The 19,161-nt window shown below is 36.1% G+C and overlaps 1 protein-coding gene across 1 annotated transcript in view; it reads left to right on the top strand.

Moving 5' to 3' along the window:
• Positions 1–19,161, top strand: part of HHAT (hedgehog acyltransferase) — a gene marked incomplete at its 3' end in the record, with an annotated part of 123,950 nt that overhangs the window by 39,754 nt on the left and 65,035 nt on the right. Inside the window, exon 8 of the mRNA XM_083350204.1 lies at positions 8,983–9,133. Within this exon, the coding sequence (XP_083206330.1) occupies positions 8,983–9,133 (151 nt within the window). The remainder of the gene's footprint in view (positions 1–8,982; positions 9,134–19,161) is intronic.

Raw genomic sequence — 19,161 nt, 5'->3', positions numbered from 1 at the left:
ATTTGCCTACACTAAGATTTGTCTATAGCAGGGGTGTCAAACTCAATTTCATTGAGGGCCGCATCAGCATTGCGGTTGCCCTCAGGGGGCCGGGTGGGTGTGGCCTGGGTGGGTGTGGCCTACTTGGGTGGGCATGGCTAGAGTGCATATGGCCTACTGGGTGGGCGTGGCCAGCTCTACATCGTTCGCATCAAGGGTGCCTATGGGGGCCTGGGCAGGAGTGGGACAGATCCGAGGGTCTCTGGCAGGAGGAGGGTCTCTAGGCCAGGGCCAAGGCAGCGGGGGCTGTTTCCTCACTGTTTCCAGGATGGCTTCACGGGCCACATGAAACCACTTTGCGGGCCGGATCTGGCCCCCGGGCCTTGTGTTTGACATGTCTGGTCTATAGAGATTCTCAGTCATCCAGATTATGGGTGTCTCAAAGGTGTTTTTTTCCAAAAAGCAACTGAACTGAAGAAGCTTCTTGGATGAAAAGCAAAATGTCTTCAAGGAAAAACAAAGCCCAGTTACCTTTTTTGAAAAAGCACCTTTGGGACTACATTAGGATCCTCCAAGTGAGAAGTGATGCTCAGGACAGGCTACAGCCTTGGCATTCGAGAACAATCTTAATAAATGTATTTGTTTATTACCAAACAAATTTATAAAAGCCGTCTGGATGAAAACCAAATTAAGGCAACACAGAATCATCAAAAAAGAATCTCCTCCATTTCTCTCTCTCTCCTTCCCTGTTTCGAATTTGGGTCTAAGAAAACCTAGCTGAGTTCCCAATTTTTGCACAGATTTTTACATTGCACAGTACATGTGCAGATATGGCAAAAGAAAATGGAATACGAGATTTCTTTAAAACATCATTATCACTACCACTAAACTATGAAGTTACTTAGCCTCACCTAATACAAGCGCATCTATACTTATATTCAGTGATGGGATTCAAATACATGAACCACCAGATGCTGCTTCCGGAAGTCCATTCTGGGCCTGGGCAACAAAAAATTAGCTACCAGTTCTGCCGAAGTGGTGGGAACTGGCTGAATTCCACCACTGCTTATATTCATTAATTAGACATAATAGGAATAATGGAATAAATCAAAAGATAAGTGGGAGCCTCAGAGATTTTCCTTCAAGAGTTTCCTCAGTGATGAATTAGAGCTCGTGCAAAATACATTGCCAAGATACTATGTCTGCTGTTCAGGATAGACCAGACTAGGAAATCAAAATCATTCATACCGATACATTTATTATTAAGCTATGGTAGCAGAATCTTGCTATTCTGAATGGGTTTTCCCCCTCCCTCCCTCCCTCCTTTTATTATGGTGAGGACTAGGGAGGGCTTTATTGGAAGCTATAGCAGATTCTGGCCTAGACTCAGATTTCTTTTGTCTGACTATTATCTTCTTTGCAGCTCTTTTTCCTGTTCCTCAGCATGATTCCTTCTGCCCAATACACAGTAAAGGAATATTTCAGCCTTTTATGGATTTGAAAGAAAATCTTCTAGAATACAGAACTGTTCAAGTTTGTACTGACACTCTAATTTCAGTGTTGTACTTGCAGCATTGTAGTTGCATCCAGGGGGGATCCAAATTTAATCTTACTTTGGGCCATATAAGGTCACTGATGGACTTTCTACCAACTACTATTTCTCAGCAAAATCTTCTTCATAAAAGCTATTTTGGATATGCTACAATAATCACTGCATTGCTTATTAGTTAATATGTATCTGTATAGAAATCAAGATAGGATAATTATACGGTATATAATTACACACACACACACACACACACACGCATACACACAGAGAGAGAGAGAGAGACAGAGAGAGAGAGAGACAGAGAGAGAGAGAGAGAGAGAGAGAGAGAGAGAGAGAGAGAGAGAGGGAGCTTAAGTTTTTCAGCAGTCAGGATAACTTTAGAACTACAGCTTATGGTAGGCTAATTAAGTCAAAGTACTTTTGAACAGTATGAATAAGATGACACATCTGTTCCCCATACCAGTTTGAAATCATCAATTTTTAGTGATATTCATTTATGATGCCTAGTAGCCTTCTTTTTGACATGTTGCTCTAATACCAATAAGACAAAAGAACTGTGTTACTGTAAGTAGTGTATGTGTTTGATCTTAATAGATTCTTGTGGGGAGAGAAAGCTTTTAACTAATTTGGGTCGTGAATATTCACAGAGATATTGGAACACTGCTATCATGTCCCCCCTCGTCCTTCTCTTCATTAAACTAGACATACCCAATTCCAGCAGCTGTTCCTTATATGATTTAGCCTCTAGTCCCCTAAATACTCTGGCTGATACCTTTAATTTATTGACTAATAACCCAGCAAATTATTTTTAAATTCAGTTTTAGAGTTTCTATTTAATGGAAGATTTTGGTGTCTCTGCATTCATTGACATTCTAATGAACTATTAACAAAGGAATTAATTTGCTGCCATTTTTCAAACAATAATGGGCAAGAAGAATTTGGAGATAAGAAAATACAAAGTGTGGCACAAGACGTTTAATGAGATCTAGTGCCGTTCAAGTACTGTGCAAATGCTTTTTACCTAAGGGCTACAAATATCCTTAGAGTAAAATATCATGGTTGCTTTGTAGATACAGACCACCGTCATCAGTCTTACAATATACTTAAGCTGAGAGGTGTTAGCTGAGAGGTGTAGGTGAAACAGTGTGGCCTATGGCAGCTGGAGTTAGACCTGCCTCTTCTTTTCCCTCCATCACCATCTTTCTGTACCTTGTGACCTTCAGTGGGTAGGGCTTAGGAAAATAAAATATGTATTTGTACTATAGCACAGAGAGTATTTAAAAAGGATGAATTAAGGTACATTAAAATAGTTACCTCACACTCTTCTAATTATTGTATTTTGTGGAAAAAAATTCCTAGCTCTTTGACAGTCCTGATTAAAATGTGTCTTTGAACAGTGTTGGCATGTGAAATGTATTTCAGTGTATTTTTTCATGAACTTTTTAGAGTTCTCAGTGGATAGTTCTGTTTCCCACCTTTGTTAGGCTAATAGCAAAAAACAAAAAAACAGTCACATGGTGGTAAACAAAACTCATCAAAGGCTATCTTCTGTTAAGAACATCTAGGAAAGCAATAGAATAGGTTAAACTTATATTTGCAAGAATAGGTTTCTCTTCTTAGTAAAGGGGGAGTGAATTCAGCCAAGCCTGTTGCTTTTCACTGTGGTCTGTCTGGCCTTATTCATTGTGGTTCTTAATTCATTTATGTGACTCATGCACCTGGAATTTTCTGAAGCTTATGGAATTGTTTAGTAGCAGTTCTGTGTGACTAGGCAGGCTGCCAACACATGCCTGTAGCTCCACTTTGACCATAATTTTATCATCCTTGAGCTGATTGTCATTCTGCTTCATTAAAATTATTTTTAATATCTAGCTACTGGTATATACTTAGGAAGTATTTACATACAAAAGTTTGAGCCATTTTTCTGTGCTTCCTTTAATCATCTCCAAAACTCTTTGATTTGTTTGTCAGGACACCTTCTCCAGCTTCATGGGTATCTTTTAAGGGTCAATGTTGCAGGAGCAAACTTTCTCTCCACCATGGATGAGTGTGTCCTGTTTCCATTAGAAAAGGTCACATAATAGACATTTGTAAGCACTGCAGGCACTTAATAGCTTACTTCAATCATTGTTTTCATTTGCAAACAATTCACTGGGGAGGAAGTTCTGAAGACAGATTCTGAAGCTGTTTGTGAGAAACTGGAAAGTGGGGGTTGAGGTGTTTGGTTTATGTAAGAAAAGACAACACAGTCCAGATGTGAGAGACACGAGAAAATACATTTCAAAGAGACTCCACTTTAATTTAATCCCACTATAATTGGGGCTGGGATTCTGATTGTAGTTTTCAAGAAATCTTCTTTTGTCACATTAAAGACATGTTCTTGGAATTAATATTCTTGCTTCTCTGATTTCATAAAGCTATACATCACTGTAGGCCACTTCTTCCTACCACATCCAAAAGTTATCTGGTAGCTTCCTCATCAATCAGATGAGATTCATTCCCATGTAGAGAAGATCTTCAGGTCTCTGCTAGAATAGTGGAAAACTTCCATTAAGGGATCAACGTCTTTCTTGCCAGATTTCAACCAGAGTAGAAAGATTCCTTTTTACAGCAGGCTTAGCCAAAGATTGCTTAACCAAGACCTGGTTCCTCAATCAAGGACTCTATTTTGCATTTTCTAGCCCTTATCAGCAATTTTTCATGCCTATCTCCAGCACTGCACAAGCGGACCGCTCACAGACCGCTCACAAAATATACCAATGCAAGATTGTGTCCAAAGAGTTAAGGCAGATGGAAGCTGATGCTTAAAAGAATTGTCAAAGTCACATTGACCTTGTTTCTTTGTTTGGGTTCTCAGAGATCATGGGGTGTATTCAGGGAGATTCTATAGAACCTTTTTCTCTGTTGGCAATAGTCTTGCAAAAATACAAGAATGGACATGCTGTTGAATGCGAAAGTCCAATAAATCCTGACAGTATGAACTCAGCATTTTTTCTGATTATGTTAAGGATGGAATCATAACAGATATAAAGAACATGCTAAGAAAAGGCTATAGCTTCACCCCAATAAAAATCAGTTCAGGAAGTCAGTGAATGAAGGCCTGAGCTTAAAAATATAAAAATCTTTTGGGCTTTTTGGAAGTAAAGCCATCAGCAGCTGGTTTGATGCATAATATTTTAAGCACCATTGTAAATAATGAACTATAGTAGAATACTGTAAAGGAGTTCCAGCCAAGAGCTACTGTATATAAATATGTCCATGCTGTATCTCACAGCTATGATTTATTCATGAATATAAACTACCATGTTATTTATTCCACAAGTGCAAAACATCTTTAGAATTGTAGAATGTATTTAGAATTAAATTATACTATATGAAATCAATGTCATTTTCTCCCAGTATAAACATCTGTATCCAAAATTATGCTAAAGGCTTTGTGCATAATAAGATGGTTAGTATATTATACATTTTCTGAAGCATTCATGTCTCTTCCGCTTCAAAAGATATCCACAAAATGCTGAGATCATTTCTGAGAAAGAGGAATAACACAATCTTGAGTTTAGAACTTCTGAACTGCATTTCCAAATTGTTTAAGTCACTGCAAACTAACATAAGCATATCTGATGGGCCTTTTCAGACTCTCAATCATTTTCAGCATGCCAAAAGTTGTTACAATATTTTGTGCACATTGAAGCAATAGCATAGGTATGGGACCTGTCTAAGGAATTTTTGAGTCAATATGTCTCAACAGTAAAATTTCAGGATGACCTTTTTAATGATCAAAGACCCTTTGCAGAGAGCCAGTTCAAAACAATTGTGTTCTTCATAAGACTGGACAGAACAATGACAAATAAAACAGATTTGTTAGTTTGAATAAAGTAGTTTTTATGTTTTCTGAGCCACAGTCATCCATCCATCCATTCAATGTCAACAACTGATGATGGTTTGTATGTAACTACAGAAGTTCTGGTTAAGAATAGTAATAGTGATTTATCAAACATTTCTCCTAAGTAATTGCTGTTGTGCTGATCATTACAGAAATTTGATTCTGTTAAGAAAACGAGGTGGCAGAAAATCATTTGTTTCTTTAATACTGTTTTTAGTAGTATCTTCACACATTTTTGTTTAAATACATAATACCTTCAATAATAGAAAACCAAAATAGATACCGGGAAAAATTAGAAAATATTAACATGACCGGTAAATTAACTAATAAGCTTGTTCAATGTCTGTTTAAAACGTGGAGTCACATAAGAATCTGTTAATGCTGAATATATTTCCTTTTAGTCCTGTACTAAACAAGTAAGATGTTTGGAAAAGTTTATATTATATGAAAGAGTTTTGTAGAACTTCTACTTTTCTAATTAAAGTTGAATTTTGAGAGGTATTAAGAAGTGAATTAATTAGACAGAAGGCTTGCGGATTGAGACTTTTTTTAAATAAAGGGGGGGTTAATCAAGGCAATAGATCACTTATAAAATCTGAATGTGTGCTTATGTGTGCTTACATTTGAAGAATGTATATTCTTCAAAAATTTATAACATGATAATATACTCAAAAATTGGAAATGTGGAGTTTATGAAAGTGGTATGTGAATTCCCTTTTGAGAATACTCGAAGGAGAATGGAAATGAGCATGCAAAAATGTATTCCTAGGTTACCCTTAACTAACTTTATAGGAAATCTACTTAGAGATTTGGCGCTTCATTTTGTACAGTATAAGATTATTGTTTACTTTTTATGTTTTATTGGTAACTATTGTGAGCTGCCCAGGATTTATTGTATATAAGATGAGTGGCCATACAAGTCTATTAAATAAATAAATTCCAATGAATGTTTCATACCTAATAAAAACAATTAATATTTTCTGGTAAGAATATAATTCCAAAAAATAAAACATTATTAATACTTTTTGGTAGTGGCTACTAATAACTCTAACCCTAAATTTTAAAAAAGAAATCAACTATCTGTATGACATTATAAAAATGCAACAGCTGTGAATGATACAATGTTTGTGAAATAAAATGCATGGAAATGGAGCCTTGTTTTTTGTAAAATGTTGAAAATGAATTTATTCAAATTAGTGAAATGTTACTGCTGGGAAATTTTAACATGAAGTAAATATTTTATTTTTAAAGATTACTGAGTCAGTAAATAGTATTTGAAAATATGCCATCTTACAATTGCTGGTTTTGTCCTCCATTTTGTAGCATATAATTAAGAGGTTAAAGTTCTCTAACTAAATTCCATTCTGAAGAGAAGTTCTAGAAAGGCCCAAGTTTGAGTTATCTTGTCATGGAGACGAACAATTAGGCTTCCTCTGAACTTTGAAACAGCAGAGAGAGATGGCTTGGATAATGGTCCATGCAACCTCCTAAAGTAGCAAAGAACATTTTGTTCTACCGAAAAAGCTTTATCTACTAAAGATCAGAGCAGTAATACCTGCCCAGCCCTAGCATCTGTGATAGATCTTTTCTACTCCAGAACTGAAAAGACATTTGACAATAAGAGAGTTAAGTACCATGGTCCTTAAGCAATTTTGGGCAGCAGCTTCCAACTGTGTGTTTCTTTCAGGAAGGGAGAATCTGTCTGTTTATCTGATTTCTGAGGCTTTTCTGAGTACACACAACAAGTCTATTGTGATCTATAAAAAAAATAAGGATTTTGGGGCATATCGCCATAATTATCACATTTAATACATGTACGCAATTCTCATTCATTCGAAGCACCATGTAGAATTATTTTTGGAAAGGTCTGGTTTATGCATCTTAAAAAGCCACCTAATCACTAGAAATATTATAAGATATTTCATATCCATACAACAGTGCATGTTTCATGTATTATTCAGCCTTAAGATCAGTGTTGTATCTGCTACCATTGCCTGAAAGCATTCTGTAGGCTTTTAGAAAATGAAGCATACAGAAAATATTGGGCCTGGTAGAGGGTGGGAAAGATACTCCCTAAAATTGCTGAGCACTATATTAAAGAGACTATACTGTATACTTTTTATTCCCTATTAGGGGTATAACAGTGTAACTTAACTTTGGCTAAGGTAAGTGGGCTAGAACAGAATACAATTCAAATACAATACAAATCTAGCTGCTTTATTTTAATGACCTTTATCAAATAATTTCAACTATATCAACAATATGTTATAAGTGCTGTAGAAGGATGCAAATGGCTGACACTCATGCCTGTCATTGCAGTTTGTAGAATATGCACATGGCTGACGTGTGAAGAAACATGAGTTACAATAGTCCGGTTTATGTAAATAGAAGAGGGCTGTGTTTTTTTAGCTTTTGCGGTCATGAACATTGATAGATGTTGCAAAGCAATAAGACTGCAGGTTACTGCACTGAAAAGGGAATATAGCGTAGTATTTTAAAGGCTCTTACTTTCAGAAGTTGTAGCATTTATCCTGTCCATTTCCTCCCCCCTGGAGTCACATATCTTTGAAGCAGCACAATATTAAAGGCTAAAAGAAATTTAGGTGCAGAAGTAAAGCCGTATCTGTAATAACACCGAACATATGAAGTATTGACTTAATATTTAGGGCACATGAAGATTTATAGTTTTTGGAGGGTAAATATTTATCTTTCAGATCTATGTATTGATTTACACTGAGATGAAAATCAATACCCATTTCAATCTAGAAATCCTAGCTACATTGTGGAAGTGTGATACTCCTGCATTCTTACAGTTTTTAAACTGCATAACAACAAGTGAGAAAATGCATAGATTAAAAAAAAACCTATTACAACTTTTCCATTGGTGATTTTAAGATAATATATTGTTCCTTAAATAAAATTTCACCCCTGTTCTAGAAAAAGAGTTTTGAAAAAAATCAGTAACTGGGCGAATGAGGGCTGGAGCAACCATTCTATGCAAAGGAAAGAATAAATGTTTTCAGTTGGAAAGTACAGCACAGTAGACAGAGAAGTCTGGGTCTTCTAGACAGACTTGTGAAATGTGATTCATGTTCCCTCACCTTTTTTCCTAAAGCTAGTAGTTTGTTGTGAGTTGGCTCCCTTATTGTTAAAAGCCAAATGTATTGTGAAATGGGCTGTAATTTTCCAAGATGCATGGTAAAAATGACCTGCATTTATCTCCATTTTGTGGAAATCCTATGTGTGAACCATATCAGTTTCACTATGAATTTGCCAAACTCTTCCAAGTTGGTACATCTTTCGTCTGTCCAAGAGGTACAGTACTGATAGAAGAGAATATTTGTAGCTTAGGGTTGAAAGTGAGCTCTTTGGCACTCTCTGAGCTTGGTACTTATACTCTGAGATACAGTTTGTGCATATCTGTGGCAGGCAGGAAAAAATACATATTGTATGCTTTAATGAAGTGCATTTGTAAAAGCACAATAATGACCTTATGTAGAAAAAAAGAGGAGTATAAATATTACAATGATATACTAAAGTAGAGCATTTTTCTCTTGCATTCTTACAGGTGGCCTTGCACTGGCCCAGGTCCTATTTTTTTATGTGAAATACCTTGTACTTTTTGGTGTTCCAGCACTTGTTATTCGCATGGATGGACTCAAGCCTCCCGATTTACCTCGTTGTGTAAGCACCATGTACAGTTTTTCTGGAATGTGGAGGTTAGCTTTATTTGATTGCTGATTTTTATTATGCAAGTCTTTTTATGAAATAACAGTTGGGTGCTAGGGCAGTCTTTGCATATTTATTACAAATGTCTTCTCTTTTTAAAATAATTTTCTATTTAATAATCACTGTCACCTAATGCATAGAAAAAGTCAAACCTGCCATTGGGATGTTCTTGACTAACTGACACTGATCTGATAATTATTTCCCTATTCAGTTGGTTTCTGAAATATGATTCACTTTCCATTATTGTCCCCTTTGAAAAAAGCACTTTGTCTGAAAACTCATAAAGTTGGTTAAATAACATTTTATTAGGCAATCCCATAGGAACAGTACTGAGGATAATTTCTTCTGTGTCAAGTTAAAAGTAATGGGCTCTACATGTAATGAAGTAACTAGAGTCACTTTGAAGGTGCAAAAATTTGATTGATTTCAGTGCACTTTTGGGTTTCCATTCTTTTAGAAGGTTATTTTTGCTATTGTGGATGACATATATAAACTACTTTTGCTGTCTAGAGAAAGGGGCTAACCTATGAAATGAACATCTGCTTAGCTATTTAGTCTGCTCTTGATAGTGTGGATTTAGCAGCTATTCCCAGGAATGCTTTATATCATCAACACTGTTTGTCAATTACACTGTCCTCCAGATGGCATCAAGCTTTCCACCATATGTGTATGATTGCTAACCTCCTTGTAATGAGCCTTACGATGGAATTGTTTTTTAAAACTGTTTTAGAGCTTTGGCTGGTACAATATCAATGGGCTCAATGCAAGATGTCCATAAGGTAACCTAAATTAACATGACAAAAACAGCTTCCATACATAAAATTAAAACCTATTTTTTCCCATATTAATCAGTTGGATATCTCTGGGAAACCCAGAAGCAAAGCAAAGGCATCGGTTTATTGCTTTCTTTATTTTATATAATGTTCTCCATAATGGTTTGATCCCATTTTATAGTTGAATCCCTGTTATTTAGGGAAGAACGACTTCAGTTACATAATACTCTGTTATCCTGAGATCTGAAGGAAAAGCCAGATCTAGAAATAGTTGTTTCAAACTAACAGAAAGGAAATTATAGGGAAGTTATTCTAAGTTTCAGGAAACAGTTGAAAGCCTTAGTTTATCATTCTTTGGGAGGAGGGAGAAATTGTATATTGTGGTTTAGCTTTTACATCATCATAATGTTAGTGGCTCATGTTTATTTTAGGAGAGTTTTGCTGTTTAAGCTAATATCAGATTTGTACATTTTATTCTTGGTAACTATTATTATTATTTTCTTCATTGTGCCTTTCATACTTTTCTAGTTTATTTTGCTTATTTATTTATATCTGACCTTTATTGTTTTTACAAATAACTCACGGTGGTAAACACATACAATAAAGCCAACACAGTGCTAGGCTGCATTAACAGAGGGATAGAATCACGTCAAGTGTTAATACCACTTAACAGTGCCTTGGTAAGGCCACACTTGGAATACTGCATCCAGTTTTGGTCACCATGATTTAAAAAAGATGTTAAGACTCTAGAAAGAGTACAGAGAAGAGCAACAAAGATGATTAGGGGACTGAGGCTAAAACATATAATAATAATAATAATAATAATAATAATAATAATAATAATAATAATAATAATAATGATGATGATGATGATGATGATGATGATGATGATGATGATGATGGAAGGGACCTTGGAGGTCATCTACTCCAACCCCCTGCTCGAGCAGGAAAACTTATACCATTTCAGACAAATGGCTGTCCAGTCTCTTCTTAAAAACTTCCAGTGTTGGAGCATTCACCGCTTCTTGAGGCAGGTTGTTCCACTGGTTAATTGTTCTAACTGTCAGGAAGTTTCTCCTTATTCAGCCTTGATTATCACTTGCCGTGGTACCTAATATGAACTGAGACAGGAAGGGAGGAAAAAGTGAATGCTATGTTTATTCTCTCTTACATAGGAGCTTTGGGATATTAGATGCTGATCATAAAAAGTAATGAGCATGTTTATGGATTTAAAATAAATTACATGAAGGTTCCATGAAAATATGATATAGTTCAAATTTCCATCTATTGCGAGTGGAAAAATATTGTTGAGTCATTCAAAATGATGTTGTTTCAGATAATAATTAATGTAAGTTCACTGCCTTGAGTTATTTATATAAAACAAAGTAGAATATAAATAAATAAAAACAACCAGGTTGCAAACATAATAAAATGTGATTGGGGATGGGGGCACAACTATGTGTCATTACTGAAAAAATATTTCTGATAACATGCAGTCATTTCACCCAACTTGACATCAAGTTGCTTGGGAATTTAGGAAACTTTATTCCAGCACATCTGGAGATGTCAGATTGAGGAAAGCAAATTCACAGCTTTGCCGATTTTAATCAGTGATGAATTCATTGATTGTTAGACTTTTGAGAGTGAGAGGTAAAGATAGCAAAAAAAAAAAAAGGTTTTAAAAGCCGTGACACGATCCTTTCTGGGATTGGAAAGATTGTTTTCTGTTTCATGCTTGGAATTAGGCCAGAGTACTGGAGCTTCATGACAAGTTTCAAGCTGCTTTACTTCTTTTTCTGTAAGTCCTGGGGACAAGACGTTTTTAATTCCACTGTGGCATGATAGCGGGCGTGGGAAGGAGCCATTTCCATTCTGAGCTTAGATCATCCTTCTCTGTTTCCTTTTGTAACCATAGTAAAGGTGATATTGATTTTTTTTTCTAGGTTCAACTTCTCAATTTCTGCAGCTTTCAGAAGATTAAGAATATCTTCTGTCATCCCATACCATTTTTTCTCCCTTTCAATCTGTAAAAAGGGGGAGATTTTGATTGGGAAAATGCCTGGTTGCAGAATGTTGGTAGTTTTTGCACGAGTCACTCAAAGCTATCAATGATGGTGGAATTTAGCAGCTCCAGAAGGTTAAACAATAATGAGCCAAAACAACATGGTATTGTTTCTATTTCCCTTTAAGATTATTATGGGAAAACTAATAAAGGTGAAAATTGTTTTTATCCTTTCATTTTTCCTTCTCCCCCCCCCCTTTTTAAGAAACACATGAAATAATACATTCTGGAAGACAGTATAATTAGAGTTCCTAACAGTGTTCCCATTTGAATTAAATTCTCCTTTATGTCATTCTCAATTATATTTGTATAATTATTTCAGCAGAAAGTAATTTCTACCAATCTTTCCTTTGATTGCCCAATAACTAACTGAACTCAGTCCATGAATAGATTAAATCTTACACTTGCTTCTCATGAGCATGAGTGTTTTTCTTCCCTTTGTACAATCCCAATCAGAAATTGCCACCCTGTAGACATAAATTTATTTGGAAGGATGCACATCAAAAGAAACTTTGAGCCGATAGTGGATGATTTATTTAATTATTTATTTGCATGCCTGTAGGGTTAGTAATATTTGAGCTCCATCACTACTTTTATAAAATATTTCTGTGTGCTTTCCCTGCCAGTTATTAATGTATTCATTCTTCTGATGTTATAAATTGAAAAGCAGAACTATAAATTGATCTATAACTGGTTTGGCTGGCAGAGCATGAAAGATGGTTTCAAACAGGGCTTTTTTTTCTCATAGAACGCTCAGAACGGAGTTCCGGCACCTTTTTTGGATGAAACCTTGTAGGGTAGGCAAGGTGGGTTGTATGACATGTGTGAGTTCCGGCACCTTTTTCTTTTACAAAAAAAGCACTGGTTTCAAATGTGAGAAGCAAAAGTATGAAACATTTAGCTACACAGAAATCAATCTACCTACCTGTGTGTTGGGGGGAGAGAGCACAGGGGGAGGCTCAGCTAATCTCAATGTACACATGTTGTACTTTGACAATAAAAAGGTTTATTATTATTATTATCTGTCTGTCTGTCTGTCTGTCTATCATCTTTATCATCATGATCATCTCTCTCATCTGAAAGCAACTTTCAACTAGAGACAGAAAGTAATTTTAACAAAGTTTTAAACAGTTAAGAAATATTTCTTTAGATTAAAAAAGTCAAAAGAATATTAGAACTTTATCTCTGCCCACAAACTTGGATATTCTTATTATCTGATAATAATAAGAGCAACAAAGAAGTTGTACTCTCTGTCCAGTAGTGTTTTCAGGATGGGGTAGATGAGTGTTATACTGATTTACTTATCTTCCCAACTTTACTGCAAAATTCAGAGAAAGATAACTTGGGAGAACTGTTCCTGTGAGTTTATTCTAAATCAGCATACAGTAGGTAGGCAGTTAAGAATACTGTAAATAAAATAGCATCTCTTATTACCTAAGAGCAATTTGAAGTCACTACTACTAAAATTCCAGAGAATATTGAGGATAAGATAGTAGGGATATTCATGACATGGAAAACAGCTTCACTTGAGATATTCTGAGTGGTTATATTCCAACAGAATAAAAAACAAAAGAGCTTAAGAAAATATATTTCTTGAGTCTTCTTGTCATAGAAAGCAATGGGAAAATTATTATGAATCTTTTGCTACCTTGTTTATTGTTCCATTATCACAGGCAGAAGTGTGGTATTCTGTGGTGACTACTATCAGTCAGTCAACTTTAGGTGGTGTTGAGTAAAGAACACCTCAACAAAATACAGCCAAGAAGATTATTTTGAAACATTTTCTAAAATTTCCAACAGGATAGAAATGAAAGAGATTGAAACCTATGCTGTCATTCTAAGCAGAGCATATTAATTTTCAGTTAATTAAACAGATTCCCCTGAGATATTCTCAGCAAATAGAGAAAAAAGCAAGCCATTTATCTGCCTTCTTTTCACTAACACCTAGTTTGGATTGTTGTCATCAGCCAAGTTAACTCTCTGACTGCTAGTTTTCTTGGCAACATTTTTGGAAGTGGTTTGATGGCATCTTCCTCCTAGAGCTGAGACAGAGAGTCTGGCCCCAAGTCACCCAACTGGTTTTATCTTTAAGGACTAAAACTCAGATGTCTCTTACCACTTAACCACTACCCCAAACTTATTTTATTAGTTGTTAGATACCTTAAACCAGGGGTGTCAAACTGGGCCGGTTGCATCGTGCGGAGGCGGTGCCCACCCCAGCTCTGGCAATGTGAAAAAAGTCGTGATACTTTGCAGCAAATCACGTGATGCAGTGAGTTTGACACCTGTGCCTTAAACTATAATAGTACATGGCTAAGCTCCTGGAAAGAACAGAAGAAGCCAGGACAGCCAGTACAAATAATACTATTAAAAATTGTGGAAATGCCTCCTTACTGTCTACAGCTCCCACCCTAAATCCTCCACACAAAAAAAACCTGTTAAAATTGATGTAATCTTTTCCAGTTACTACTTGGAATGGTCTCCTTGATGTCTGCTGAATTCCTTTGTCAAGGATGGAGTGATGCAAACAACTCAATATTACTGTATTTTCCCAGTTACACACTGAGCTCAAGTCACAACATTAAACAGAACAAAATCTCCAACAACATAGGAAAGCAAGAGCAAAGTTCACCAACAATCCCAAAGCAATAGACTTCAGCTTGAGCATTTTAAATGCCTTCTGTAAGCTGAACACAAAAAGAACAGAAGAATACATCTCCTCTTTTTTAGTGACCAAGTTCTGTTTCATTTCAAGGTAGTCCTCAACTTTACAGCCATTCATTTAGTGATGGTTCAAAGTTACAATGGCTTATGACTTATGACTGTTTTTCACATTTATTACTATTGTAACTTCTCCATGGCCATATGATCAAAATTTGTCAACTGGCATGTATTTATCATAGTCCCAGGCTCAGGTGATCACCATTTGTAACCTTCCCAGCTGGCTTTTGACAAGCAAAGTCAATGGGGGGTGGATACCAGATTCATTTAATAACTGCATGATTCACTTAATAATAGCAGTGATTCACTTAACAACGGTGACTGAAAAAGTCACAAAACGATGCAACTCACTTAACTCACTCAACAACAACAACTTAGCAGAACTGGGCAAAATTTGGGGCTTAATTGTTGCCATAAGTTGATAACTTTTTGTATAATGGTTTCTAAAAGCCAGGTGCAAACAACCAGGCCCACAGTATGTTTTGCCTATAATATAGGAATCTCCCTAGTATTGCAGCTCTTTCTTGGGTACAATTACATAAGGTTCCAAGGAACCTGGAGAAGTTTCTAAGAAAGTCTCTAGCCCTTTTGTGGTTGTGTAGTGAGTCCAGGCAGAATCCGTGCTTCCCAACACATGACTGAGACAGGGAAAGAGACTGCAAAATTGATTGTTGCTAGGAAGATAAAGTTTTCTCATGCAGCTATGCCAGCATTAACTCTTGCTCTGGTATACGTTACTGGCAGGATCCCAAAATTTGGATGTAAATGCCCAGATTGGTCAGAAAATTAATGTTTTGTTATTGTTTATTGTCATATTTTTGAATGGGCATTAACCCCGGTAGTCATTAAACAAGGATTCAGAGTCTATAATACCCACCAAAACTATTATCAAACCAATTTATTTGCATTTTTACAATCTTTATAATACAAGTAGGCCTTGACTTACAACCATTCATTTAATAACTATATGAAATTACAGTGGCACTGAAAAAAATGACTTATGACTGTTTTACAAACTTATGACCGCTGCACCATCCCCATAGTCAGGTGATCAAAATTTGGATGCTTGGCAACTGGTATATATTTATGACAATGGGTTGCCACTTGGAACACTTGAAATGGTCATTTCAGGTCAAAACATTTATGCATCTCTGTGAGGTTAAAATACGAAACAAAAACCCAGAGGCATTTTCACAAGGGAAAAGAGAGGATAATGTTCTTCATAGTTCTTCATAGTATCAAGTAAGCAAATTGTTTGGGGAAAGTTTATTGTCAACATCATTGATAGTCTCTATCTTTCTAACCTTTTTCTCCCCAGTTCCTCTCCTGGGACAGTTCCTACCACTAGATAACAACAGTCCTTGCTTCTCTATGAAAAAACGATGTCTTCAGCATTCATTTTGTGGCAGCTAACTCACATGTATTTATTTTTCTCATTTGCTCATTTACTATAGTATGGCGTATCTGAAAAGAATAATTAAATATTATCGGCGTGTATGGAATCTGTGTCTTTGTTTCTGCATTATGAAAGTTAGGCAAGAGCGGAATTTCCCCAGGGCTACTGGTGAATTATGGGTCAATTTCAATTATCTAAAAATCTTACTGAGCTTGCCCTCCACATCTCTTGAGTTATGACTCTTTCATGCTTTTACAGTTAAAATAATGAATCACAGCTACCCATGGGGTTGACAGAGAGAGAGAGCTTATTTCTCCTTTGTCTTCTGTAGGAATATTGCCATCTATGTTGGAAGGCAGAAACAGTTAAAGTATATATTGGATCTGTCAAGTCAGGCTGTGCAGTTCTTTGGATTTAGTTGAGAAGAGGGGCTTCAGAGTGTGTAGGAGCATGAACACAGCAGTTTTCTAATTCAATAAAGCCCCTGTTTCCATCTGCGTGGATGCAGCAGATACCTCTCCATCAACACTCTGCAGTCCTAGAAGAGGCTATAGTTTTAATAGCCTGTAGACAGGAGCAGTATTTCTATTTCTGCATTTCCAAAACTGCCTCTTATCAACTGAATCTGAGGCACAGCAATGAGTAGCAGGGTGTTTTAAGAAGCACTGGCAGAAAGTTGTCTTGTGCTGTTGATTCAGGGGTTTTCTCTGGAGATATTGCAATTATTTTATTTCTTTACAATAGGAAAAAAATGAGCTTGTAAATGTGCAGAGCAGTAAATGTGTTAACTTCAACCATATTCTAGGGAGCTATTAAAGGAAGGCACCATACCAGTTACGTAATTTCAGCATAAAAGCACATGGTACACATTCAGCTGGAAGAAAAGAACTCAAGGCATGTCTAACTACTAAGAGCAATGACCCATCAGTCACTCGAAAAAGAAGTTAATAGGGGAATACATCACATTGGAGTGCAGTGATTACCTGTATAGCAGCATTTTTCCTCATCCCATTTCCGATGGAAAATCCTCTTCCCAATCTCAAGGTGGCAATGAGAGTTGTGGGATGGGAGAGGAGAATTGTGTGTCTTTTAATTTAATTTAATTTAATTTAATTTAATTTAATTTAATTTAATTTAATTTAATAATTTGATTTCTATACCGCCCTTCTCCCGAAGGACTCAGGGCAGTGAACAGGGCAATACACAATAAAAATCGAATACAAAAATTAAAAAGCCATTAAACATCATGCCCATAAAATCAATACATATTAAAGTTAAAACTAGTTTTAAAAAACCCAACCCTATCCCGTCAGACCAGGCCATGTACTATGTATGTACTATATTGGAATGTTGAAGAGCTTCGCTAACTTTGGGATCCATTTGCTCTCTTCTGTTCTGACTTCAGGTTCATAACAGTGTGAAAAAGAAGTTGTCTTTGTTGCGTTAATTTATAGTGTCCAACTACATGGCAGCACTCAGCTTTCTGAGATCAGCCAAGATCAGCTAAGCAGGTTTTAACCTGGCTAATATTTCTTTGGGGAAACACTATGGCTGCACAATGGATAAATAATTAAAAACAAACAAAAGGTTGCTCTGGCAAGATAATTTTGTTTTTGTTTTTTTGACAAGAAAACCACATGGTGCTGTTTGTGAAATCACTAGGAATTAAGTTTGGCTCAAAAGGAGGCTCTACACTGATTTCCAAATGATTATTCCTATAATGATATTGTGGTTGCTTTTATTATAACATGAGCTTGTTTATGCCTACATGAGCTTGGTATAATCCTATTAATATGTTGGGAATGCAGACTTAGTAATGAATCTCAGGCTTAGATTTAAGGACAAGTACTGATTAACATGTTATTCAAACGTCTGGAAACAAAGAGGTGTTTCTAAAAAGACACACATTGATTTGACCATAAGTCATACAAAACAGAATAAAAGAATAAAGGGATCAATAGGCTATCACAGATGAACATTCAGTTACAACACTAAGATATTGTTTAGTCTGACTGTATAAATCCCCAGATTCCACATTTCCAAAATCATTAAAATGTAATAAAGATAGCCTAGTTAGGTAGGAAACTATACAGGTTTGTACATTAATATTGATCTGCCATAAACCTCTAAGAAACAATCAACAAAAATATGCAACGGAGAGTAATGGTTAAACCTGTGCCTGTTACAGTAGCTGTGGACTATTTTGCTCTGTCTTCAGAATAGAAAGTTAAGGTGAACTAGTTTTGACTGTCCTTCCCCACTGTGTAGATAACCTGGGAGGAAAGTGCAGACTCAACAACCTTCAGATTTGTATTAAAAAAAAAATGTGCAGCTGGGGCTCCATAGAATAGCATGCCTATGTTGTTGAAGTCAGCAACATCCCTCCCAGATGATTTTGGGAAATCTCTGCTGATTGATCCACAAGAACAAGGCTTTTGCTCATGTGGAATTCCTACTGTCCTCTTTTCCAAAACTGAAGACATTAAATGTAATCTTGCCAGCTTTAGTTCTCTCCTCATACTGAATTTGTCCACTTCCTAGAGTTATGGACCTATTCTAAATTAAGAAGCTTTAATCATAGTGTATTTTTGTGGCTTGGGGCAAAGTAATTTTGCATTAAAATATTCTGGATCTGAGTATTGATTTCACATTTGGCATTTATCCTATCCAAACATGCAAAATATCAGAGCAGTTTTTTGCAGCAACAGCATTACATACTTGGTGTGGCCTTTACACAAACTCAGAATTAATTGATCTTGTAGCTTCCTGGTAGGAAGGTGACATTCAGACATCCCGTTTCAGCCAATAGTTGGAAACTAGTTGGTAAAAGATATACTGATAAATAGGTGTCATTTTCTAGTCCTGAGAAACAAGCAAGTGTATACTTGGGTGTTCCCAGAATTAATCTTACAGTACATTTCTGAGCACTGTTGAGGTTGCTACATTTGCAATTCATACAATAATTGGGATCAATATTTATAATCTGTTAGCTTGATAACAGAGGTAACTTAGCTTTTCATTAATCTATTGAGCATCTTTTCAGCCTTTAGTCTGACTGCTTTGATA

This window comes from Vipera ursinii, assembly GCF_947247035.1.
Source record: "Vipera ursinii genome assembly, chromosome: 1".
NCBI classification, from domain to species: Eukaryota; Metazoa; Chordata; class Lepidosauria; order Squamata; family Viperidae; genus Vipera; species Vipera ursinii.
The sequence above is the reverse complement of the archived record's forward strand: the minus strand, read 5'-3'. Positions and strand labels throughout refer to the sequence as shown.